Source organism: Sphaeramia orbicularis, chromosome 4, assembly GCF_902148855.1.
Source record: "Sphaeramia orbicularis chromosome 4, fSphaOr1.1, whole genome shotgun sequence".
In the NCBI taxonomy this organism is placed as follows: Eukaryota; Metazoa; Chordata; class Actinopteri; order Kurtiformes; family Apogonidae; genus Sphaeramia; species Sphaeramia orbicularis.
This window is the reverse complement of record NC_043960.1, coordinates 3559570-3585800: the sequence shown is the minus strand read 5'-3', so window position 1 is coordinate 3585800 and position 26231 is coordinate 3559570. Positions and strand designations below refer to the sequence as shown.

The following is a 26231-nucleotide window of genomic DNA, read 5'->3' as shown; positions in this document are numbered from 1 at the left end:
TTGGAGAGAGCAGACCTCTGTTAAGAAAGATCAGTCACCCCCATCACCACTAAAATGTAATCATTTGTTCCTTGTTCCAGTATCAACATTTCCTGAAAGTTTCATGAAAATCCGTCCATAAGTTTTTGAGTTATCTTGCTAACAGACAGACAGACAAACCCTGATGAAAACATAACCTCCACCGTTTCACTTGGCGGAGGTAAAAAAGAAAAACAAAAAACAAAAATGAACCTCCACAATATCTACATTTGAAAAAAATACCTAAAAATATCGATACAGTACTTTTTAATATCGATGCAGTATTGTGAAATGAAATATTGTGATATATTGCAGAACCGATATTTTCTTACACCCCTGTTTACTAGAGGTTCAGTTTAGTGCAGTGTAAACCCTTTGTCATCCTCCAGAAGGCCCAAAAACCTCCTTTCTACACCAGTAAAATATTTTTTTTAATCTGTCAGAATCCCCACACTGAGTAAAACTGGATTTATTAAAGACAGAAGTTGAAGAGGGCCAAAAACTGACAAAAATTGAGTTTTTAAAGGTGCAGAACCATAAGTAAATTGTACAGGAAACCTATTTTTACTCTTTGGTTTTGCAGAGAGCATGAATTTTGCTTGAGATGTGAGATCTGATTATTTTTCAGACGCATCCACATGAGCTGCCCACAGTCTGATAACATTTATGTGTTCTTCACTGTGCACGACATGTTCTCCACAGCATTTTAGGATGTTTCTGCCTTGGAGGTTGTAATTAATTTCATGCAATTAAGAAAAGAACAGTGTAAAATAGATGTACACATAAAAAGCTTGAACGGGAGAGGATTATTGTTTTGGAAATACCAACTTGTGGCCACTAGAGGGCAGAAAAACACATCTGACAGACATCATACTTGATATTGAGCAATATTGCAGTGTTTTTTTTTTTTACTTCATCAGTTTTACTGCTTCAGCATTTTCACAATCAGCTGCATTTCAGTATTTCCGCAAAGAATGTAGAAGTTTTAAACCTGAACATAGAGATTCATCTTCCTAATAAACTGGTCGAAATTATTTTCCTCAGATTGAATGTGCTAAATATTACATACTTCAACAAAATGAATTAAAGACTAATGACAAAGTACTGGTTATCTGAGGTTTTCAGTGAATATGATAAAGTGTTATTGCATATATTTATAATGGATTATGTCTATTTATCAAATAGATTTATAAATGTTCCAGTATAAACAACCTGTAAAGTGAATGTATTGTAATGTCCAGTGTTTTGCTCTGGATTAAAACCCATTCACTCATCAGTTCTCACTATTTCACATTTTGATCCAAGACTGTGTTGTGGAAACTACAGCATTTGGACAAAATTTATATTTACTAGTGACTCAAAGTTGGTGAAATTTCACTACTTTTATACTGGAGGCATTTTACCTGTAGTGCAATAATATTAAACAATCTGTCAGTGTTTTTATCTTTATCAGTTTAATTATTTTTGCAAGATGTTCCATCATGTTCATAATCAGCTGCATCTGGTTTTTCTGCAGATGTTTTAAACCTGAACATGCAGCTTCATCTTCCTGATATCGACCACAATATGATATGAGATCAGAACACGGGTGTAGAACGGTGATTCAATGATCTTATCTGTAAACATAAAAAAAGAACAAAAAAGGAAAAGGAAAACAAACAAACAAACAAGATACTGACACTGATTCTGCTCTGAATTCCATAATGCATTTATTTTTCCCCAACATTTAAAAATAGCATTTACTAAACATAAGCGGACATGACTGTGCATGGCTGCACCTCTGTACAACATTTCTGTACGTTAACACCTTAAATAAAAATCTATAAACATGGTTAAGTAAAAATTCTGTCTCAAGATCCATTAAAGACACATAAAAATAAAAATTATACAAGTTTTACAAAGGAACCCCCGCCTTCGTGCGCTCATTTACATTTAAATCCCAGTTAAAAGCTTTAACAGCAGAGTCGACATTCAGATCCGGGTGGATTCTCCTGCTGAACTCGCTGCACAAAAACTAAACAGCAAAACGTGACTGAAAATGAAAACGAAAAACTGAACTTTACAGGTTGTCCATCTTTGTGCGACTGCAAACAAGGCCTCTGTCCTGATGTGAATCTGATCTTTTTATTTTGGCAACAAACCAAAAGACAGAAATGTAAATAAAAAAAAATTAAAAAATTAAAAATGCATCCATGTACTGAAATGGTCACTCCAGCTGAAGGAAAGGAAACATTTTTAGACCATGTTTGTTGACTCCAGTGGCATAAGAAATAGAAAAAGGAAATAATGTAAATATTGCATCCTTTCAGTCTGGTTTGACTGAACAGTAAATGAACATGTTTGACATTCTGTAAGTGTCAGATGTAACACCTGATGTTTGATATGCCCCATTTTCCTGATTATCTGCACTATTTTGATATAAGTGAGTGTAAAGTGAGTTTTTCCTCATTCAGGGGTCTGCAACCCACCACTCTGTGGCCTCTACAGTGGCAAAAAACATATATATGTAAATGAATGAAACTTATTACTTATTTTTGTCCATCATTATTTTCATTGGCCCAAAACTGCCCTTACACCGTGAATCTGAAAAAAAAAACAAAAAAATTATGTGTCTTATACTAGTTTGGGACAAACTCAGGTTGTGTTTGGTGATAAGTTTGTTTCTAAAACCTAAAAATAACAGTTGATGCCAAAAATGTCAGCTGTTTTCTTTATTGTAGTTGTATGATTTTAAAAATGCAACAAATATTGTATTATTGTAATGAATTGTAATGTCATGAAGAGGCTGCCACAGATTTATTCACAACTATAGATTTTTTTTTTTTTCCTGTTCTCTTTGACTCTTATGATCGTAAAAGCTGCTGACCCCTGATCTGATAAAAACAGGTAGTTTATATTAAAATATGACCAATAATTAAAAATCATTTGAATTATGAGATGAATTGTTCCTAAAATGCAATCTGTGAAAGTAGAGTTTTAAAGAATCTAGGTCGAATTATGGCTGCACCAACATATTTATGTAAGAGAATATTATAGTTTTACCAATGTCAGGTGCAGATTAGTAGAACATGATGGGTAATTAGTTTTTAGGTTGTTTTTTGTTTTTTTTTTTAAATAAATGTGTACTTTAGACTCTGTTAAAACAAAGATAACGCAATAAACAACTGAAAGAATTACAACAGTAACTATTTTTCTATATTTATAATGAAGATTTCTTTAAAGGATAAATAACATCACGTCGTCAAAAGTGTCAGTGCATCCCCAAAACACACCGCCAAAATAAAATAAAGCCTCTCAGAAGATGTTGCAGTGAAATTCAGATATTTATTTCACATCTGACAATTTTCTGCTTCACTTTGTTCACTTTTGTTGCTTCTTTTTCTGGAGATGAAGCTTGAAGGTGAAATAAGCTGAGAGGATGTTAAGCAGAAATATGTTCAATCTCTGCAATGACACTCATGTACGTAACGTGTTTCACTTTTAAATGATTCAACAATGCAGGTTTAGATGTTAGAAAAGAAAAAACACTTTGTTCATATTTGTTTCCAATTTTGAGGCTTTTTTGTGGTTTTTATATTAAACAGCTGAGCTAAAAGTTTGTGATTTTTCAGTTTTGTTGCATGAAAAAAAAAAAAAAGGGAGCAGAATATGAAAAATGCCCTTCAACAAAAGAAAAAAACACACACAAAGTAAAATAAAACAGTACAGTAACCGAAAACACTGCAGCCAGGCAGAAACCACACCATGCAGAATTGGCAGAACGTCATCACGCCGGTGTTTTAAACAGATTCTCGTCACAGTGAGTGCGATTTCCTTTCATCGTGGAGAAAATCGGAGCAGTTTTCGGGATTGGTGATGTGTGAACAAACTCTGCTCAGAGACGTTTGTTTAATAAATTCAGAAAACAGATGAGTGTTGATACTTTGTTCCTGGGAAGTCCATCCCACACAGCGTCAGTTTTTTTTCCTTCTCCAGACTGAATACTACGACAGTGTTGAACGTGTCACTCAAATGCTTTTTAGTTTTATTAGAACGAACCCAAACTGACCTCATACCAACGACAGGTTTCTGAAGACGAGTTCATGAAAATACAGTCGATTCAGATGCTCAGACATGTACAGTTCTGTGCAAAAGCCTTAGCCACCTTTAACTTTGTGTTTGTCATACCAAACATACATCTGTATTCACATCTCTTTATTTATAAAAGACCTGGAACAATTTTTGTGGCAACTTCCACTGAATTTTTCTCTACATCAAACAACTCCTAAATTATTTATCACCATTTATTAGCATATTCTCCTGTGTGTTTTGCATTTTTCAGTGCAAATCATGTAAATTCAAAGGTTATTACATCAAAAACAAAACAAAAAGTCACTTTTTCAACAAAACATATCATTAACTGGACATAAAACAAGCCAAACATCCAAATGGGTCGGATCTAATGACAAAGAAAAGATGACAAACTGCATTTTACACCAATTATTTACACGTATCGATAGGATTAGTGAATCAACAGGTATTAAACATTTTTGATCAGTAGATGGTTTCAGTCATTGGTAGCGGTTTAGGACTTTAATGGTTAATACTGTTAGTGGAGTGAGTTTATTTCACTCTATTTATAGTGATTCTTTATTGTCTTAGTACATTAAAAATGTTCAGTTTGTTCTCTTTAACCTGTAGTTTGTTGTGTGGCGTGTTGCTTTTCTGCTGAAGAAATAATGAAAATTAAACTCTGACTTCTAATTGTAAAGAAAAGTCTGAACAAGGACTGGTAGAAATATTGCAGTAAAATCTGAGCTGAAAAAATGATCAAAAACTGCAGAGTTTGTAGTGAAATGACAGGAACACGTTCACTACAGAGCCTCTGAACGTCCAAATGGGTCATTTCTGAAGACCATGAAAAGATGACAAACTGTATTTTACACCAATTATTTACATGGATTGATAGGATTAGTGGATCAACAGATATTAAACATTTTAGATCAACATTGGTAGCTGCTTTTGGTCACCAGTGGCTATTTAGGTCTTTATGGGTTCATGTTAACAAGAAAATACAGGCAATAGTTCACAACCTTATGCAATTATCACATTAAATTAATCAGAACTAACTGGCTCCAACAGACAAAAGACAGCGGTCAGTACGACCTCTGTTCAACAACAAAAAATACCTCAAACCATAAGAAACATGTAATGCATCAAACCCAATGTTTAACATTATTTTATGCATGAGTTCAAGACATGAAGTGTAAAAGGAGGTTGCACAAATTCTTGACAATTTGTTTCAGACTTAAATTAATCAACCAATACAAACACTATATGGGCAAAAGAATTCAGGTGTTTCTTCTCTAACGGGGGTCTGGGTTTATTTCTCAAATCATCATGAACAGGACATCTTACAGCTGTATACATGATGTGTCCCATTATTTTTGTCCATATAGTTTATAAACATCAATATTTCCTTAAAGTTTAATGGTAGATTTTTCTTCCTCAGTGAGATGTGAAGAAAGTAGATGGTTAGTTGTTGTAGAAAATTATTATTCACAGTCAGAGCATGAAAAATGTTTTAGAAATTTAGAGGTAGAACACTTAAAACTATAGTCACAGATTTAAAAAAAAAAAAAAAAAAATCAATGTTGAGAGAAATTAAGTAAAAAAGATCTTTGAGGCATTTTGGAAGCAAAGATAATTTAAACCAAACTAACTAATGCAATGATATTTATCCCAATATAAAACTATATTCTGACATTAGTCATTATTGTTTTGTATCCCAGACCCGTTAGAAAAGAAACACCTGAATTCAATGTGTCCCAATACTTTTGTCCATATAGTATATTTCCTGTATTGTCTGCATGTATCTTCATACAAAGATTATGTATGATGATTATAACTTGGAGTAACAAGCCAAAGGTGGCCTAAGATGTGTGCACAGAACTGTATATTAATAAAAAAAAAAAAAAGTTAGAATTTGTGGTGAGAAGCAGAAACTGATCATTTCCCAAAGCAGTAAAACAGGCTTTTAATAAATAATCAATTCAAAAGTACGTCCCGTTGTGATCGATAACCAAACCTCTAGTCCACATGAAATCTCCAGTCACTCATTTCATGCGTCTGTGCGGTGACTGTCCGACCCGGCGCCTGAAACACCGGGTCTCCTCGCAGTCACGGTATGCATAACACGTTCAGCTTCACGATGTGCAAACTCGACACATGACAGAGCAGCTTTGGTTCAGGCTCCAAAAGGAGGAAAACGAGACGATCTGTCACTGCCTGAGAAACTACGCAGATCAATAAATAATCCATTAAAAAAAAAAAAAAAAAAAAAAATAAAAAACTACCCACGGCTTTAATCAACTATTCGAGCAAACTACCCCGACAAAAAGCATCCATGTGAACATTCCTAGTAGACTTTACACGGTTAGACGTCCTAGAAAAAGACCAAACGCACATCGTCCTTGTACTCGGAGGATAGTTGGTTTCTGTAAATCTAATCGTGAGCTTAATTTGTACAAGCAGTGAAGACAGAGACAGACGTGTGGACAGGTCATCGACCGTTCTGGATCACAGAACCGGTCTCGCTCTCGTTTATAGGGAAGGTTCGGACACTTTAGTTTAGGAGCGTGTTCAGTTCTGACTCTTTCATAAAAATGCTCCGGGGGTGTCACGTCACTGAAATGCTCCTGATATGTGCAACAAGTTTACAGCTTCAGCGAGAACCGAGCTCCTCCAGAGACAAAACAGAGGCTACGATCGGCCGTTTTTCCTCATCAGGCATCTGTGTCTGTGACGTGAGGAGAGAAGGAAGATTCAGCAGGAAAAGTCACGTCTAGTGTCACCGCCAAAAGGAAAAGATAATTAATATTGACATTTCTGAAGTGAAATATGTGGCTTTGAGGGAAAATAAGAGCTTGAAATATGTGATTTCTAATAAAGAAACACAGCTCATTTCAGACAAACACGATCTGACAATGTCCAATTAATCAAAACCTCCTCTGAACCTTTATAACGGGGGGAGGGGGGGGTCAAACTCATTTTAGTTTAGGTTCCGCATTCAGTCAAATATGATCTGAAATGGGCTGGACCAGTAAAATAATAACATAATAACTTGTAACTAATGACAACAAAAAAGTTTTCTCTGAAGTTTTGCAGTGAAAAAAGTAAAATTACATTCTGAAAATGTTTACATCTACAAACTATCCTTTAAAAAGTCGGAATAACATGAACAACCTGAAATTTCTTAAGAAAAATAAATACAATTTTAACAATATTTTGGAGTTGTCTTTATTTACAAGTCATTCTGATAGTATTTTACTGGTCCGACCCACTTGTGGCTCCTGAACTAAACAGATTTTGACACCTTTGATTGTTAATACCTTCAGAGTAATTTTTGCATTTCAAAAATTCATCCCACAGGCCAGACTGGAGCCTTTGGTGGGCTGGTTTTGGCCCACGGACCGTATGTTTGACACCCCTGCTTTATGGGCTTTATGGCTGAGCTTTCCCTCAAATAATCACCATCTAATTCCACACTAGGGCTGAATGATTTTAGACAAAAACTGACTTTGAAATACTTTTTTTTTTTTACATTTAGGCCTATTTCAGTTATTACAAAACGCCCTTACTGCAATTATTTTACAGAAGTGCCTCTATTAAGTTGTAGAAAAACAATAAAACTGAAAGAAATTTCATGTTTTATCACTATTTCCACATCACTTTTCGTGCTTTGACTGGAGCTCTTTTAACATCATCTGGATTTATTATTTTGGACATTTACATCATTTTCTTCGTGTTCCTGTGTTAATAAATGATTCTCCTTCCTCTTTAGGTGAACTGTAATAATACACTGTTGTTACACTTATATTACAGGCATGAAATGAACAGGAAAAAATTATTTAATCATCAATTACAATTACATTATCATGACAGGCAACAAGAAAAAATACACTTATGCTCAGCAGATATTTGGAAACAGTCACTGTATAGTCATGGCCAAAAGTTTTGGTGTGTTTTTTGTGAAATTTCCAGATTCATTGATTTTTTTTTGTGTTATTTCATAGGACAATGATAAACAGTTTTGAAATTTCACATGTATTGCCAATTACATCACATTTATGCAACAGGTCAGTTTTGTCAGTGCTGTAAACACTTTGGGGTGATTTTCTTCCATATGCAGAGAAAGAACTTCTGAACTGTTGTGTCTTGAACTTTAACACTGTACGAGTGGTTTCAAAATACCAAACAGAAAAGAAGTTGAGTCTTCTGAAGACATTTGAGGACAATTAATTTGTCACTTTCACTGGAAGTGTTGACAAAGCACTTGTTTTTGGTTAAAAATCATCATTCCTGGTGCTGCTTTTTTAAGCTAAATTCTGCTATTTGTCATTTCAAACCTGTTTCTCACTCATTTTTACAGTGTGATTCAGTGAATTTATCTAACTTGCAAAAATTACAATGATGATACTGAAATAATGTACATATCATGCAGCCCTACCTCATCTAGAATCCCTCTAATCTGTCTCTACAGCTACAAATAAGCAGAATAAGTTAATTTATTTTATTCATTGAAGGCAACAAATTGCTTCTCCTCACATCAGGACACATGCCTCATGAAGAAAAAGGACATGACAACTGAACCAAAATGACTTGGAACGCCTAAAACCAAAATGTAAAGGCTTTCCAGTACGTGCAGGACTGACAGATGTCTGTTCTTGGTTCTCAGTAAAGAACAACTACTGAAATTAAAGAAAAAAACAAAAGAAATCCCAAACCAAGAGCTTATGGTGAAAACAAAACTCACACCAGTTCATTGCACCTCTTTTCTCATTTCCATCCTACGGAGTCACATTTTTCTGTGACTGATATCATGGCTTAATCCATCACCCAAATGTCTGAGAATATTTGATATGAGCTTTGTTTTCTGTGGAGCGGCGCCGTACAGTCGGTACCAACATAATAAATAAACTGAAGTGAACTTGAAGCTGAGACAGGGAGGCGTTGGACACGTCAGGTCTCACATCCTGACGTTTCGGTAACAAACAGCACTTGCCTTCAGTCTCATGTTGGAGCGTTGCCGTGACGACCCGCTGCTGGGGCTGGCGGCTACACACGGTAATGTCTATGACGGCGACCCAGCGCGAGTGCACAGACGCGCGCTCCCCGCTTAGACGACGTACTGGGGGTTTCCGCCGTAGCTCGTCGTGTAGGTCTGCCGGCTGTACTGGAAGTGGTCGGTCAGCACGTTGTTCCAGCTGTGCTGCTGCTCCGAGCCGTGGGAGAAAGGCACTGACCCGTTGGCCTGGATCTTTTCCAGCGCCGGGTTGTCGTAGGACATCAGGTCTGACTTCGTGGTCGGCAGCAGCTTCTTCTCCCTGTTGGCGTCATACTTGGCCTGTTGGCAGAGTGAATTAGTGAATCATGTGAAGTAAGTTTGGGCAAAATCCTCTGAATATTGTTACTGCAAGAACATTCAAACATAAATGCACTATTTATATAGACTTGTTCATAGATATATATACTTTTAATATTGTGTCTATTCATATATTATGTTTATTTTTATTTTATTCTACTTTTAGTTCTATTCTTTTTTTACATTTTGGAAAATTTCATATTCTAATTTCTTATTTTACTTTTTAGTTTTTGTAATTTCATATTCGCTCTATTTGCATTTTCTTACGTATTGTTTTTTTTTTTTTATTCTACATTAGAGTAGCACTCATAACTTCATTGTACACACAATGACAATAAAGACTGTTCTGATTCTGATTCAGAGGAGAGACAGGTTTGAAATGAGGGGATGAGAGTGGATGTGGATTCTCTGGCATTGAAATGTCTCACAAGAAAATGAGTTCATGGAAAGGACTGATCCAAATATAATTCAGCCTCACTGCCATGACTTTAATGCAAACAAACAGCCATAAGTGGAACTGATGCTTTTGGAAACGGGTCAAACAGCTGCGAAGACTCAGATGTCTGTCAGTGTCTGCTGGACGCCATGAGTACATGATAATATTTGCAAACTTACTTCTTTTAACCATCACAAAGCATAGATTTATTCATGTTATTGTCTTCAGAGAAAACTTTAAGGTTTACATGTGATCCATCCAGTCCATCAGGAGCAGAATCTGCCAGAGAGCAGCATCTGTGACCGACTGCAGATCTAAACCAGTACAGGGTTTTACAAAAACTATCAGGCTAAATTCACACTGCAAGTCATAATGCTCTAATGGGAGTTTTTTTTTTGCATGGTTGTTCACATTATAATGTAAATGCGATGCCATCAGACTCATGTGTGAACAGTCTATGGTCCTGAAGTGACGTCACATTCATCACGCTGTGTTTATGGAAGTAAATATGGATCTTTCCAGGTCCCGCCTCCTCCAGCAGAGAATTGTGACATCTGTCGCATTTAAATGACGTGTCAGATGAAATGTGACACGACCGTTCAGAATGAAGTCACATTGCAAAACATCAGATATGAATCCAATTTAGGACCAGATATGAAAGTGACCTGGGTCTGAGTTGAAAAAAAATCTGATTTGTGCTGTTCAGGCTGTCATGAAAAAACAAAACAAATATAGTGATACATGAACAAAAAGTCAGATTTGGGCCATTTTTACCTCAAGTGTGAACGTAGTCCAAGTCTTCGGTGCAGAACCCAAAGCATTTTGGGAACCAACTTAACTAAATTAATGGATGATCAAAGTGGAGAGCAACAAAGCTCATAACTGCTGATATGTAATATATTTAACACCAGTTATGAAGAGGCTTATGGGTAAAATAATAGTGTTACTTTTTACCTTCTACTGCAACTCTCTTCATACATCAATATTCTCTGGATTCATCCATCTCTGCCAAATATTTTCTTTCTGTTCAATAAGTCTGAATAAATAACAGGTACATTCTCTCCTTGTGTACCTTTGTCTCCACACAATGACATTAATACAAACTAAAGTAGGAAAACTAAAACTAAAAACAAGAAAAAAATTTGTAATCAGAAAACATGGAAAAGAAATATTCAAAAAGGCCTTAACCCTAATGAAAATATAATGGATAAATATAAAATAGTCAATAGCTTCAGTCAGTGAACAGAGGGGAATACAATATAATGATACTTATTTTCCTCAGTCTCTTCTAAATTATTTAATAAACAATCTATCGTTTCCAACTTTTCTCAAAGATGTGGGTTCTAAGCCTCAAAGAGAATGTTTCTCCTTAAAAAAATGTCCTCCATCACATTAAATCAGTCGGTAAATGTAGGCGGTCCTCGGCTTTTGATGATTTTTTTGTTCCTTTTTACCTTTTATCCGCATTATTCTAAACATTGACTTTTGAAACTGTTGTGGTAACTTCCTATTGAAAGCAGGATTCTTAAATTCTTCCCGTCCATCTCTACAAGACCCTGGACCTCCAGCTCATGACTCACCTTATTATAGAGGAAGACCCCGACGATAGCGGTCATCATACCCAGGACATTGGTGAGGGTCACGGGGTTGCGCAGCATCAGCAGTGAGATGCTAATGACCATGATCCTCTTGGTGGCGTTGGCGACGGCGTAGCTGAGCGGGCTGACGAGGTTGAGGACGCTGAAGGCGATGACGTTCTGGGCGAAGTTACAGAAACCGCTGATGAGCAAGAGGACGAAGGTTCCGGTCCATTCTGAGACGTCCGACTGAAAGAAGCAAAGTTCTACTGTTAAAAAGCAAAGTTAACCTTCAGGTGCTCCTTATGAGGAAGTTCGACGCTACTCACCAAGTCTCCGTTCACTAGAAACACAGACAGGTCGACCAGAACCCAGGTGGGCAGCATGAAGATGACGGCGTTGAAGCCCAGGATGTTGAGCAGCCTCAGGTGGTGAATCCGCGTGTCACGCAACACCTTTCAAAATAAAAAAAAAAAGTCAAGAGTGAGGTCAGTGAAACAATTTAAATGAAAAAGATGAAATCACAGCATCTGTAGGTTTGAGGTATGATCTTTTTCTCTGTGTCTTTGGTCCAATTTCAATCCTTATATTCACATAAATAACAGTCCAACAGACCTCATAGTTCTTATTTACCAACATAAAGAACACACTGAAAATGCATGAACATACACCAAAAAAAAAAAAAAACATTAAAATGCACTTAGATATACAAAACCTTTGCAAAAGCACACTAAAATACACAAAAATACAGTGAAATGCATTAAAATAGACACAAGCTATACAATACACTACAATATATAAAAACATGCTAAAATGCACAAAACATACACTAAAATATACAAAACATATGGTAAATACATAATCAGGGCATCAGCAGGTTTGATGAAGCTGAATTCCTGACTTTTGAAGACATTTTTCTTGTCATCTTTGGTCAAATTTGAGACCTTCCATTCACATAATTCTCAGTCGAACAGGCCTCATAGTTCTTGTGTTGAACCAGTGTGAACCATGTTTCAATCCACTGATCGTGGAACACTTCCACAAAGGACACATCTGTACATTAGAAGTCGGCTGATAAGGGTTTTTCCAAGGCTGATGCCAATTTTTAAAAATTTAGTCAGCTGATCGCCGACATCTAAGGCTGATTTTTGAGGCCAATTTTTTTAAAGCACACTGATCGTAAAATACAATTGAAACACTCAGATAATTAAGATTTTTATGCAGCAATATAAATGAAATTATTATTAATACATGTACACATAGTACTCTTATTGAACTTCAAGTGCTGCCCACACAGGTGCCTGATCAAATATTTTATAACATTTTTATTACAGATCAAATATCAGCTTTCGGAAAAAAATTAAGGGCAATGGCAGATATTGAAAAAAAATCAATATATCTACCCCTGCTGTACATCTTCAATTATCGCTCCTCATGTTGGGGAGCTGAAGACGGCACACTGAGGTCGAATTCTGGGTCACTAAAGACGATCAAAGAGTCAAGGAGGCGACAGTTATTTAAATAAGAATCTAGACTCCTGGACTTTGAAGTGAGGTCCTAGTTAATAAGTGTCTGAGGCTTCTGGGAGTCTCATTGTCCAATCATGAAGTAACAGAGGACTTTCTCATAAACGTTACTCCAAGATTCTGTAACTTCTGCAAACTCAGCCTGAGTGGTCCAGTATCAGATTTCTTTCGGAGTACATACGTACATAGTGATGGTAGAGTCAAACTTCCTGTTATTGTCTTCCGCTCATGTTTGACTACATCACTTCTGTTTTCTTCAACTTTAATTGTTTTTACACATGCGCAGATGTAAAAGAAAGAAAGAAATCAGACTAACTTGTATAAATGCAGGAAGACACAGGTGTATTTATCAGATTTCTCATAATCAGATTACTGCTGTTTTCTGATAAATCATACTGGATTATGCCGTTTACATGATCTCTTGAATAATCTGAAAACTCCAGATATCAAACAATGATCGTAGTATTATGTATGTATACAATATATGTAGTAAAGTATCGTCCCATTCTTACAGCCTCTGATGCTCAACACAGGCCTGTAAAGTATGTGAGGGTTTAGTGATCAGGTACAGATTAGAGCGGAGGTGGGCATGTGATAAGGTGTTCTGTGTTGTGTCTGGACAAGTTCCTTAAATGAATAACACATTTTCCAACAGATGCACGGATCAGTCTTTAACACTAACATCATCATCACATACTGTAACACCGTGGAGATGATTTACCTTTTTGGAGAAGATGTTCTGCAGAGAGAAGCAGAGCGTGGCGGCGAGGGCACTAATGAGGCCCGAAACATCGAAGGAGAGCTCGGTTACCGTGGCCAACAGCACGCCGCCGATGATGGGGATGAGAGATATGTAGACCTAGGACGAAGACGACAGGCAGACACAGACAAACATTAGCACAAGCCTCTAACAAACGACCTTTAAAATACAATTGCGGAAAAATCGTTAGACCAGGGGTCACCAATCCTAGTCCTCGAGGGCCGGAATCCTGCATGTTTTAGATGTATCCCTCTTCCAACACACCTGATTCAAATGCTAAGCCTATCATCAAGCTCTGCAGAAGCCTGATAATGACCGTCACCTGTGCTGGAAGAGGGAAACATCTAAAACATGCAGGACACCGGCCCTCGAGGACCAGGATTGGTGACCCCTGCATTAGACCATCAAAAGTCATCAAAAACAATGTTTATGCAATTAAGTACTAACTCCTGTGTGTGTCATGTGACTAAAACAGACAGAGAAGAAAACATGGAATGCCTAGAAGCACTGTTTTTGTCAGTACAATGCCATAGATATTGATGGAAGAACTCAAGTGATTTTAGTTATTATCAAGAAAACATGGAAAATGGATAGATATCAGCACTGAAATTAAACTATTATGAGCTATTTTTGTTGTTATCCATATATTTGTTCAAACAAATGTACCTTTAGTTGGACCAGGCATTAAAATGAACAAGAAGTTTAAGAAAACAAGGGTGGTCTAATAATTTTTTTCCACGACTGCAGAATAAAAACTAAGTGTGTACAGTTTTGCATAATGAAGAGCAGCAGCAGCAGTGTGTGGTGGTGGTGCACTAGTGCATGTGCAGCACATATTGGATTAGTAAAGTGCTAATGTCCACACATATGCATTTGTCTCTGTATTTAGATCCAATGTGATATATGTGAAGTATGAACAGAGGGAAAAAAAGTTTCAGGTTAAAAACAGCTTCTATAAACCAAAGTGGTCGTATTTAGTGTGACCTCCCTTTGGACTTAACATGTCTTTAACCCTTTTTGTTCAGATTTAGGGCGTTAGTTTTCTGATGTTTTATACCAGGTTTCATTCAACACACGTCATATGTTTCTAATTGTTTGTGCTGCTTCTTGTCATGGGGTCAGAGGTCACACTAAACAGTAACTTTTTGTGTGTCTTTTACAACTGTGCACATATTTCCTGCATTTTATTGTTGTATATGGAGAAAAGAAAAGGGGATAAATATGCATGTTCATTTCAACCCTGCAAAAACATGACGTGAAAGTGGAATAAAATGCTTGACTGTATTTTTCAAAGTAATCTTTTTTCTGTTATATATCTGTTTATTTATTATACTTAGGTGATAAAATGCTAAATATGTGACAGTAAAAGTATAACATTTTCTAATGAATCATCAGGTAAAACCCACAAAAAATGAAAATCCTCACAAACACATTATCAACACATAACACATTCAATAACCAGCTTTATTTCTTGATCCTTTTAAAACGTGTGAAGCCATGCAGGAACATTTAATTATGTAAAAATATTTGCACCTGTAAGTCTCGTCTGTCTCCTCCTGTGTGTTGTATGTAGAACCTGTTGGTCTGTACACTAAACCTCCTGGGCTAAACCTTTAAGACCGGCCTTCAGTTTTGTTTAATTATGAATCTAAGTAGAACTGGTTGATAAAAAAATAATAAGAAAGTCAGGGGGTTTTCTGTTTGTCATTAGGATTTACTTTGTTCACACTCTTAGCTGAAAATGTTTAATGATTTGTTTCTTTATTTAATTTTACTTCAGCAAATTTTGACATTGAACATACATTTTATTGTAGCTGTATAATGAACGGTTTTATAAACACAAATTACTGTTTTCTGTTGTTTTCAAGTTATTGACAAAGACAGCGTTGACCATTTCCTTTATTTTTATTGATAATAAATCAAATGTAATAAAAAAATTAACAATATTGGAACAAAATGACACTATATTTCTGTCATGTTATGTCTTTTATTGTGTCTCTTTTGTCTTGTTAAGTCCTTCATGTTGTTTTCATCTTGTTGCATCTCTTCCACTGTTATTGTTTTGTCTTTCACACCATTTGCATGTTCATCTATTTATGGCTTATATCGTTTTCAATTGTAACATCTTTTACATGAATTTCTTCTTTTTTCATAATTTTCATTTTCATGTGTCTTACAAATAATTTAAACCCTTAAATAACCATCCAGTTTCTTCACCTTTCACCAAAAAAAAAAAAAGATAATGATTTGATATTGATCTTGTCAACCATCATTATATTTTCTTTATCATAATTAACATTTCAGGCCTTTACTACTTCCTGGAACATAGCTTGAGGAAGCAGGTAGGAGTATTCCGGGTTGAAACGCTGATTGCATAATCCTTTGTCTACACTCCTGGAGGCTGTTGCTGAGTCCAGTAAACTCATATCTACGTTTGAGGAGAAAATGCTCCAGGAAAGAGGCGACTGAATACTTTTTCTAACCCTGAATATTAAACCTCGTCTATTTTGGCAGAGGCCTAGATTCCTGTCCCACTTCAGGTGTCCTCGCTGATTTGGAAATCCGCCCTCCAGCCTTTAACAGCTTCCTGAACTCTGAAGGAGAAACTGGAAATGACTTCAACATGTTTCAGTGGAATTATATTACAGATGTGAGATGTGGGTCAAGTTTGTACAGTCTGTGGAGTTTAACCTGCTGAATCTCCACGCAGTAACGCGTCAACACACCGTCGTCTGTGTGGATGCAGACTTGACACTGAACCATCAACTGGAAAGTAAACATGACAAGTTGATGCCAGACTTCAACTCTCCTTCAGAGCCAAAGAAAACATTCTATGGGTGAAATCTTTTAGCTCCAGATCCTGATGCAAGACATTTATTTTAGAGCAGAGACAGTACAACATCTGCCAGTTATGTTTTTTCTAAATACATAAAACATTAAAGGGTCTACCATATGTCCCCCCCAAAAACTGCAATCGGACTTTACGCATTGATAACTTTCAAAATAATTAAACAATCTAAATACTATTTCAGGGTATGAAACTATAAGTTGTTACCTACATGTTGCAGAAAACCCCATTTAAGTTGGTTCAGTGGTCATGGAGAAATGTGGATCTTTGGAAAGCATGCCATGGGTTTGTTTCTTCCAAATTTAGCACTTGGATGCTCTTGGTATCTATATGAATGAAAATATTTTACTCTACAACTGACAGGGCAACTAACAAATTAATTCAAATTCTGTGCATAACATTATATCAGTGGTGTGTACTCATGTGAGGTTTTGTTGTTGAAAGATGTATTGATCTCTCAATTACCATTTTGCATTTGTTCCCTAAGAAGCAAACATCTGTTACCAACATTTGCAAAACTCAGAAATCTGCTTCGTTTTTTTTTTGTAATTCATTATTCATTTTGTTCGTTGAAAATGAAAAGAAACGAGCAGTCACTTTTTCAAAAGAGACATTTTTGTGTGACAACACAATGAACAACTTCGTATTTGTGCGGCGTGAACACAATGGACAACGTGTCTCCATACAAAACTTGGAGGTAAGAGACTTTTGACATGCTTTACAAAGATCCCCATTTCTCCGTGACCACTGAAGTAAATCAAATGGGGTTTTCTGCAGGATGTAGGTAATAAGTTATAGTTTCACGCCCTGAAATTACATTTTGATTAATTCTCTATTTTTAAAATTATCATTGCAGAAAGTCAGTTTGTAATTTTTTGGGGACATAGGGTATATGTAGTATTTCAACTTTCAAATATTAAAAAAATGACTTAAAATTAACTCTAAAGTAGTTAGAGTAAAGATCTGTAAAGTTCTGCCAAAGATGCCAATGTACTGAAGTGTGGAGATATGAAGTGAATTTATCTCCAGTGACGGGCCAGTGGATAAAAAATATAGCCTCTATCAGTTTTTTTGTAACATTTTACAGTAATAACCCTTCATGCTGTTTGTACAGTATCACCACACGGACAATCTAAACTAACATTTATTCAGTATTGCTTACTTTTTTGTTAGTTCTGACTCGGTTTGCATTGCCACAATAAGAATCAAATCACTTAGGCACGGTGTGTGCTACCATAACCAGTCTCAACAACACACTGCATCTCCAATAATTTCTATATTTCCAACAAGATATATACATTTACTGCTGTAAACAGGAGGTCTAAATGTTCCTAAAGAGCACCAAAAGCTCAGACTATATTTAATTCTCGACGACCAGTAAATATTGCTGTGTGTCTAACCCGTGGAACATAAGCTGACCAGTAGATCTGCAATCACAGCAACTTTCTGTCATGCATTACATACAGATTTAGGGCTGCTACAGTCATCGTCTTTCTGCTCAGTACCAGGAGGAACCCTGGTTATAGATGACGACACAGTAAAATATTCACAATATTATGAGCAGTCAAAGAAAAAAAAAAAAAAAAAAAAATCGGTGAGTGCTGATGACTATTTTCCTGTTCACAAACTCTGTGTGGCCTTACTAAATAACTCAAAGTAACCTTGAGAGCCAAAATAATTTCATATCGAAGGTTTTTTTTTTAGCTGGGGACTAATTTTTTGATTATCTGACGTAATACTGATGAAACACTTGCAGCTGCAGGATGAGCAGCTGCAAGTTAAACATCCTACTTTTATCTGATACTTATGAATAAATGAATGACACATAGGTGATTTCATGTTCACACACTTTTCCTCCTCTAGACCAGGAAATAGTGTTCCTAATTCTACTTTTTTAATTCCATCCAGTGATGCGCCTTAAGCTTCTGCACCACCTGCATACAACATGGAACTATAGATATGGAGCCAAAAAAAAAAAAAAGAGCTACTTCCTTTTAATTATAAAATGTCACGGTGAAATTTAACCCAACTTTTCATATTACTCATACATATTTCTTCAGCGTATTTACATCCACATCCAGTATCTGCCCTTCTCAGTGATAGCAGCCTCACTGTGTGCTTCTTGCTCTGTATTTGAGCAGTATTATGTTACTATGAATAAAAACCAAACATTTCATACCACTTCATCAAACCACCATGGCTAACAGTAGTCTGGACTGTGCAAAAATGTATTTACAAGACCAGATATTCTGGTTTTGACAGCAGGTTAAATAATGAAACACAGTGGAGCTGCTAAAGTGAGCTGTAGACCTTTAACTGCTCAGCAAAGTCAGATTTTTGCAGAAAAAAGCATAGAAATATGTTGAAAGTAGGACTAGGCGATAAAATGCTTATACACGCAAACCATACAGCCTTAAAACTGAAACTGAAAATAAAGAAGCTTACAAGATGAAGTCAATAAATCTAAAGATGGGGGACTGGGGGGAGATGAATAAAACAGGGAATAATACATAACAGTGGAGGGGGGGGATAATTGTAAGAGCGGAGGGAGGAACTTCTCCATAAGTACCACGATGTATGTATCTCTCTCTCCTTCTGATGTCTTCACAACTAACTGAGGAGTAACGGAAAATTTAAGCTTGACAAAAATAGTGATTTGATTTGTATCGTGATACATATCGATATAGTCTGATATGAAAAAAAATTATTGTGATATGATTTTTTCCCACATCGCCCAGCCCTAGTTGAAGGCCACAAGCCGAAACACATTGGTCTACTTTTAGAGTGAAATATAGCTGTTCTGTTGGATTCTTCACCTGCTGCATTCTCCATGCACCTTGGAAGTAACTGAAGTTGTGAAGTGTGCCACAACATTGTACTTACAGTTATTTCCTCATAAACACAATGCTGGATTATTTAGGTACTTTGTGAAAGGATGCACTGGTTCCTCCTGTTTGGTTTTTCCTGAAAGGTATTCATTTAAAACTAATTTCCCCAAATTCAGTGTTTTAGATGCATTTTACTGAGACACTACTGAGACACAGTGGAGTAAAAGCGCTAATAACATTACAATAACGAGTGAATTCATTTTCAAGAGCAACACACTCATCAGTGCCTCGCTCGCCAACAAGACCTATCACCTTTAGAGGTGATCGTTAACATTATCTTTCCAATCCCAGACTGACATTACAACATTCTGTCCTCAACTTGCAGAATTGTTTTTAATGTGGATTCAGCAGTCATGAAAAAAAATTGCTTAAGTGAGCTGTGCATCTTCTGCTCTGAAGCAAAGTAACCAACTTTACAGACTGCAGGTTTTTGCAGATAAAGTCCAATCACAGAATTATTTCTTCATAAATAGATTGTTGGGCTGCATTGTAAACTGAAACATCAGTTGCTCCTCTTTGTTTTTTCCTGAAAAAGTAGCCATTTAAAGCTGCTTTTCCCTAAATTTAGGGTTTTAGATGCATTTTAGTGTGCCACTGTTTAGCAGAGTAAGACATAAAAACAATGCAATGACTTATGAATTGATTTCCTTAGTTAACATAAAAGATGAACATACTCTCTTGCTAGTTTACATTACCTGTCAAGTTCGACACCAGCCGATCTACTTTTGACAATTCTAGTTCAGTTATCTGTTCATCAACTGCATCCATGTGTCTCCCCCTACTTCCCCTCCTCTCCCCCTCTCTCTCTCCATTTCTATTGCTCTCTCTTTTTCTCCTCCTTTACCCTCTATCTCTAAGCCCAACTGGTTAAGGCAGACATCCATCCTCCAGGAGTCTGGGTCTGCTCCAGGTTTCTGCTGTTAAAGGGAAGTTTTTCCTCCACTGTCACCAGTCACAACTGTTTGCTCCTGGAGGATTCTGTTGGGTTTCTGTAAATTGGTTTAGAGTCTGGTTTCAACCAACTTGATATGTAAAGTGTCATGAGATAAATTTTTTTTTTTTAACATTCTTTTTATTGAACATTTTCAAAATTATGCAGTCCAGCGCAGTACATACAGGTTGTATGAAATGTAAAGCAGATCCAATATACGTCCACAGCGATGATCTCCAAAGTCCGTATTAAGTCTATTTCAGGAAGTTGCAGTCTGAGTTCCCAGATATTCCAACACTTTTCCAAAACTTTGCTGTAAAGACGTCCTTCTGATTGTTAATATAAAATCTTAGTCTTTCCATGAGATAACTTTTGTTATGATTTGGCGCTATATAAATAAAATGTGATTGATTGATTGAGTTGTGCACCTTCAACTCTTAAGCAAAGTAACCAATATAAAGACCTATTATAACCAATATAACAAATATGTACGTTTGCAGATAAAGTCCAATTACAGAATAATCTCTCCATTAACAGAATGTTGGATTGTTAGTTAACATTATTCTTGCAAACCCTGACAACATTCTGTCACTAACTTACAGGCATGCGAATGTAGATAAAGTAGCAAAAAACATTTATTCAACCTTGTTTTGACCAGTGAAGAGCAGCTGATGATGCCTTCTTGTGTATTCAGATCATGTGGTAAAAGTTAGGACACCCCTGGTTTAAGCAGTTCTGCCAATGCTCTAATAATCCTGAGGTTGTACTATTAAACTGTATGAAATCCCACTGGTCGTTGCCGTGGTAACAGCAGGTAGATAAATCAACCAGGACAAGTCGCTCGAAGACATTAGTTGGAAATTTTCTGCTGCTGGAAATCAAAGCTCGATTTCCAGCTAAAAACTCAACCTTCCCACGGTGAACATGATCACCTTGAGGAACAAAAAGTCTGTGCAGATGAACGGAACCTGAGAGGCAGGAGGCGGAGCCACATCACCACCGCCGAGCCTCCAACACTGAGGAACTGGTGGAAACAGAGAACACTTTGTGTCATGTTTGCTGAGTGTAAACTACTCACCTTCGTGGTTTGCTTTTCCCTCATGATAATTCTTGATAGCAGCACAACCCAGATCGGCATTGTGGCTTTGACTGTGGACAGAAGTGAGAAAGAAACAGAGTCAGAATTAAGAGTTCTGTCATCATTTTATTTAACAGATATAAGGCAATGCAAACAGCAGATAGTGAGACATGATGGATTAATTGAAGCCCTGCCCTGGGTTTAATGGTAGGCCCACGTCAGAGCTACTGCCACCTACGTCAGAGATAAAGCCACTCCTGTCTGTCAGGTTTTCACATGACGTAACAAAAGGTGTGCCGTTAACAATGAGATACGCTGAATACTTAGTTATAATTAGTAAATAAATAATTAGTCCAATTAGTCAAGGTTTTGCTCCAGAAAAAAAAAAAAAAATCAACATGAGCGTTTTTTGTGGAGGTTCCTTGTATTCAACAAAAACCAACAAGGCAAACTTTATGGAGTGATACATTCATGGTACATATGGTTCTCCAGTTATAATGGTACTATTTTACTTTAAAATCATTTTTATTGTTTTGTTTTTGCAAACAATATACAATGCTGTCTTTTGTTACTGTTGATATTGATCATTTACAGCATATGGTTTTACTAAATATTGTTTGTCATGCAGAAAAAAAATGATTAAAATTGTAAATTGTCGATATATCCCTGAATCATTGAGAACACATAAGAACACTGCTATTTTTTTGTTTTTGCTGGGCCGAAAGGTTGTTATGACCAAATGGGTAGGAGAAGAACCTCCTTCAATACATCTGTGGAAGTCTTTGATATTAGACTATATTTCTTTGGAAAGACTAAGACTTTGTAACAATCAGAAGGATATGTTTACAGAAAAGTTTGGCAAAGTGTTATCTGGGAACTCAGACTGCAACTGCCTGAAATAGACCTTATAAGGACTTTTGAGATCATTGCTGTGGATGTATTTGGGATTTGCTACATACTTCATACAACCTGTATATATACTGTGCTGGACTATTATAATTTTGAAAATCTTCCATAAAAAGAATGTTTAAAAAAATGAATTGTAAATTGTCTATAAAGGTGTCTAATCTAAATGTGCAGTATTGGTCAAAACTTTTAAGACATTTATGTTTTTATTGAAGGAAAGACTTAACATTTAAAAGGGTAATTATGGACTGTGTAATAAGTTTATGTAATGATTTTTTTCCTTGCTGTTATGGTAGTACTATACTACTAAAACTTCCAGCGATGCATTAACTGTCAAAGTAAAGGTCTAGAAAAATGTAGTGACACAAGGTGGGTTTCAGGACAAATACATTGTAAATTTTGACAAAATTTTTAGGAATTCTGCAAAAGAAAATGGGAATTTATGATTGTTTCCATCCCCTATTGTTATGTGACAACTGAGAGCAGATTTAAACCACCATGAACTGTTGTTTGAGGACGTGATTAATGTAATATTACAAAAAAAACCCAAAACCTTAAGCTGGTTTTGGCTTTGCTCCCCAATCAATCAAACCTCTGGTCTGGATTATACACTGTCATTTTAGACTCTAGGATTTGCATTTTATTGGTATTTCATCTGGTAAGTCACTTCTGTTTACTTAGTGCAAGTCTCCTCCCTGGTCCTCACATAAAAACATATGCAAACATTTTCCAAATATGTTTCACCTGCACCTCTTGGTTGCATTACACTAAGTCCATTTTATTCTTTTAATATCTCTACAGCAACCAAATATTTTTCACATTTTCAGTCTATGCTGCATCTGTTTGACATCTTCTGAGTGTGACTGCATTTGTTTGGTTTTATGTAATAAATAAATGTATAACTTGTCACTGTTATTGAATTCAGCAGCAAATAACCCAGTCTTAGTTACTTAGTTAATAATCTTAGTTACTTTTTTTAGTCAAGTAGATATAAGCCGTACTACTTCATTCACCTTTAGTATTTTAATAAACTTGCAACTTTGTGATTATAGAGTATGTTTTGGAACCAAAAACCTAATTTTCTCTTAACAGGAAAGAATGTGAGTTTGGATTATTTTAGCAGCTTTACTCTTATTTTTTCCCCTGTATTTACTAATGGAGCAGATCTGAGTGTGGCTGTATTTTCTGGTTCTGTCATAAATGAATGTATAACTTGTCACTGTTATTGAATTCAGCAGCAGATACTAGTTACTAATCTTAGTTACTTTTTAGTCAAGTAGATATAAGCTGGACTACTTCATTAACCTTTAGTATTTATGTTTTGGAACCAAAAACCTAACTTTCTCTTAACAGGAAAGAATGTGAGATTGGATTATTTTTATTTATTGGATTATTCATTGTTATTGAATTCAGCAGCAGATACTAGTTACTAATCTTAGTTACTTTTTAGTCAAGTAGATGTAAGCAGTACTTCTTCATTAACCTTTAGTATTTATGTTTTGGAGCCAAAAACCTAATTTTCTTTTAACAGGAAAAAATGTGAGATTGGATTAGTCTGGGGACTTTAATCTTATTTTTCCCCTGTATTTACTAGTGCAGCAGGTCTGAGTGTGGCTGTAGTATCTGGTTCTATGTCATAAATGAATGTATAACTTGTCACTGTTATTGAATTCAGCAGCAGATAACCCAATAAACCCTTCACATGAGCATCATTTTTTGGTTAAATCCTTTCCATGTGGGCTGACTTAATTGGGTTTCCCTCTCACATGGGTCCACAGACACATGGGTCGTTCTGAGCCGGCTCTTGGTGGTCTCGTCCCCCCTGACGCACTCCCCCAGAGCCTTAATCAAGTTGCTAGCTAGCTAACATCAGCCACTTAGTGATTTCAAAGAAGCGTGTGAAGCTGTTTAATGTACTCTTAGCCCAGCCAGGTAAGTTAATTCTCCACATGAAAGCCTGTCTTTTTACGGCCTACATGGCTGTGGACTGACCCGGGGCCCACAGGCTGGTGAAATGTCGACTTGTCCGAAGCGTTAGCCGGCTAAGCTAACGTCAGCTGACGGGGACACATCATCAAGTTGCCCCGGCTGACGTGCTCCAGGTGGCCTCGCATTGTCACCAAAAAATTAGCACTAATTAGCAGAAACTTACCGGTGTGTGCGTAGGAAACCGGGACTTTCCATATGCTGAAGTGCGCCGACACAGATGCAAAGTATTTTCCGAAGGCTAAAGGCAGGATATACCAGCGGTAGTACCTGCTCGGCAGTTCTGTTTTGGGGACTCCCCATGCCCGCAGCAGCGGCGGCAGGAAGACGACGATGGAGATGATGTGGAACAGAGACACCGTGACCGGGTACGGGAAGCCATTCAGGATGATTTTGTTGACGACGTTACCCCCGGAGCTGACGGTGTACCAGCACACGCACAACACAACTATCCGGATCCCTTCCCTGACCGGGGTCCGCTCCACCGCAGCCATCTTCCAGCGCGGAGTGACGAGTCACCGGTAGAGTGTGTCTGTTTGCGCCGGGGGAGGGAGCGCGGAGCCGGGGAGGAGGGAGGGCGGCCGCCTGGTGGACCGGTGCACATCCGGTTACACACTTCAAAATACAGGCAGCATCCGGCTCATCATCCGGCTCCCAACTGCAATCTGTGTTTTACTGAACACTATATGGAGAAGTGAATCAAAATTCTTCATTATAAGCAAAAATCATACATGAAAAACCTTTGTGAAATCCCTTCTATAGTTGAGTCTTAATGTATATAGAAAAATAAATGGATTAAAATACCAAATTGTCTAGAAATCAGTCTAATCTCTATCTAAATGTGCAGTAATGGTCAAATAGTGCAGAAAATTCTCCATTAACAGCCAAAATCATACATGAAAAAACCCTTTTGAAATCCCTTCTATAGTTTATCATCAACACAGTCTTCATGTATATAGAAAAATAAACTGATTAAAATAGCAAATTGTCAGAAATCAGTCTAATCTCTGATCTAAATGTGCAGTAATGGTGAAAAACTTCAGAAAATTCTCCATCAGAAGAAAAAATCATACATGAAAAACCTTTGTGAAATCCCTTCTATAGTTGGGTCTTCATGTATATAGAAAAATAAATGGATTAAAATACCAAATTGTCTAGAAATCAGTCTAATCTCTATCTAAATGTGCAGTAATGGTCAAAAAGTGTAGAAAATTCTCCATTAAAAGCCAAAATCATACATGAAAATCCCTTTTGAAACACCTTCTATAGTTTATCGTCAACAGTCTTCATGTATATAGAAAAATAAATGGATTAAAATAGAAAATTGTCTAGATGTCAGTCTAATCTATGTCTAAATGTGCAGTACTGCTCAAAAAGTGCAGAAAATTCTCCATTGTAGGCAAAAATCATACATGAAAAATCCTATTGAAATGCCTTCTATAGTTTATCACCGACAGTTTTCATATAGATAGAAAAATACAGACTTAGATGGTAAATTGTGTATAAAGTCTCTTATCCAAGTACTGGTCAAAAGACATTTCAGTTTTGTTTGTAGGAAAGTCATCAAGATGAATTATGGTCTATGTTTAATTTATTTATTGCCTTTTTCTTGCCATCTCACCGGCATCCTCTTTATTACTAAACACTATAAGCGTAATATGTTAAGTGTTATAAATACTCCATCATAAGCAAAAATCTCACATGAAAAATCCTATTGAAATGTCTTCTGTTGTATATTTGCCTGTAAGCTTTGTTCATTAGTGTTTGGTTGACTGATAACACACTAAAGGTTTTTAATTGTCTGGTTTGCTGTCAAAACACTAACTGTTCCTAAAAGTACTATATAAATAAAGATTATTGTATTATCACCTGTA

The 26231-nt window shown here is 36.5% G+C and overlaps 1 protein-coding gene across 1 annotated transcript; it reads right to left on the bottom strand.

Annotated features, from left to right (window-relative positions):
- Positions 1 to 7889: 7889 nt before the first annotated feature.
- Positions 7890 to 24896, bottom strand: slc35e1 (solute carrier family 35 member E1). Its single transcript, XM_030132934.1, has 6 exons — positions 24524 to 24896; positions 21466 to 21536; positions 13682 to 13819; positions 11764 to 11889; positions 11438 to 11683; positions 7890 to 9403 (listed from the first exon to the last, which is right to left on the bottom strand). The coding sequence occupies exons 1-6, from the start codon at positions 24849 to 24851 to the stop codon at positions 9176 to 9178; spliced, it is 1137 nt and encodes a 378-aa protein (XP_029988794.1). The 5' UTR covers positions 24852 to 24896; the 3' UTR covers positions 7890 to 9175.
- Positions 24897 to 26231: the final 1335 nt, after the last annotated feature.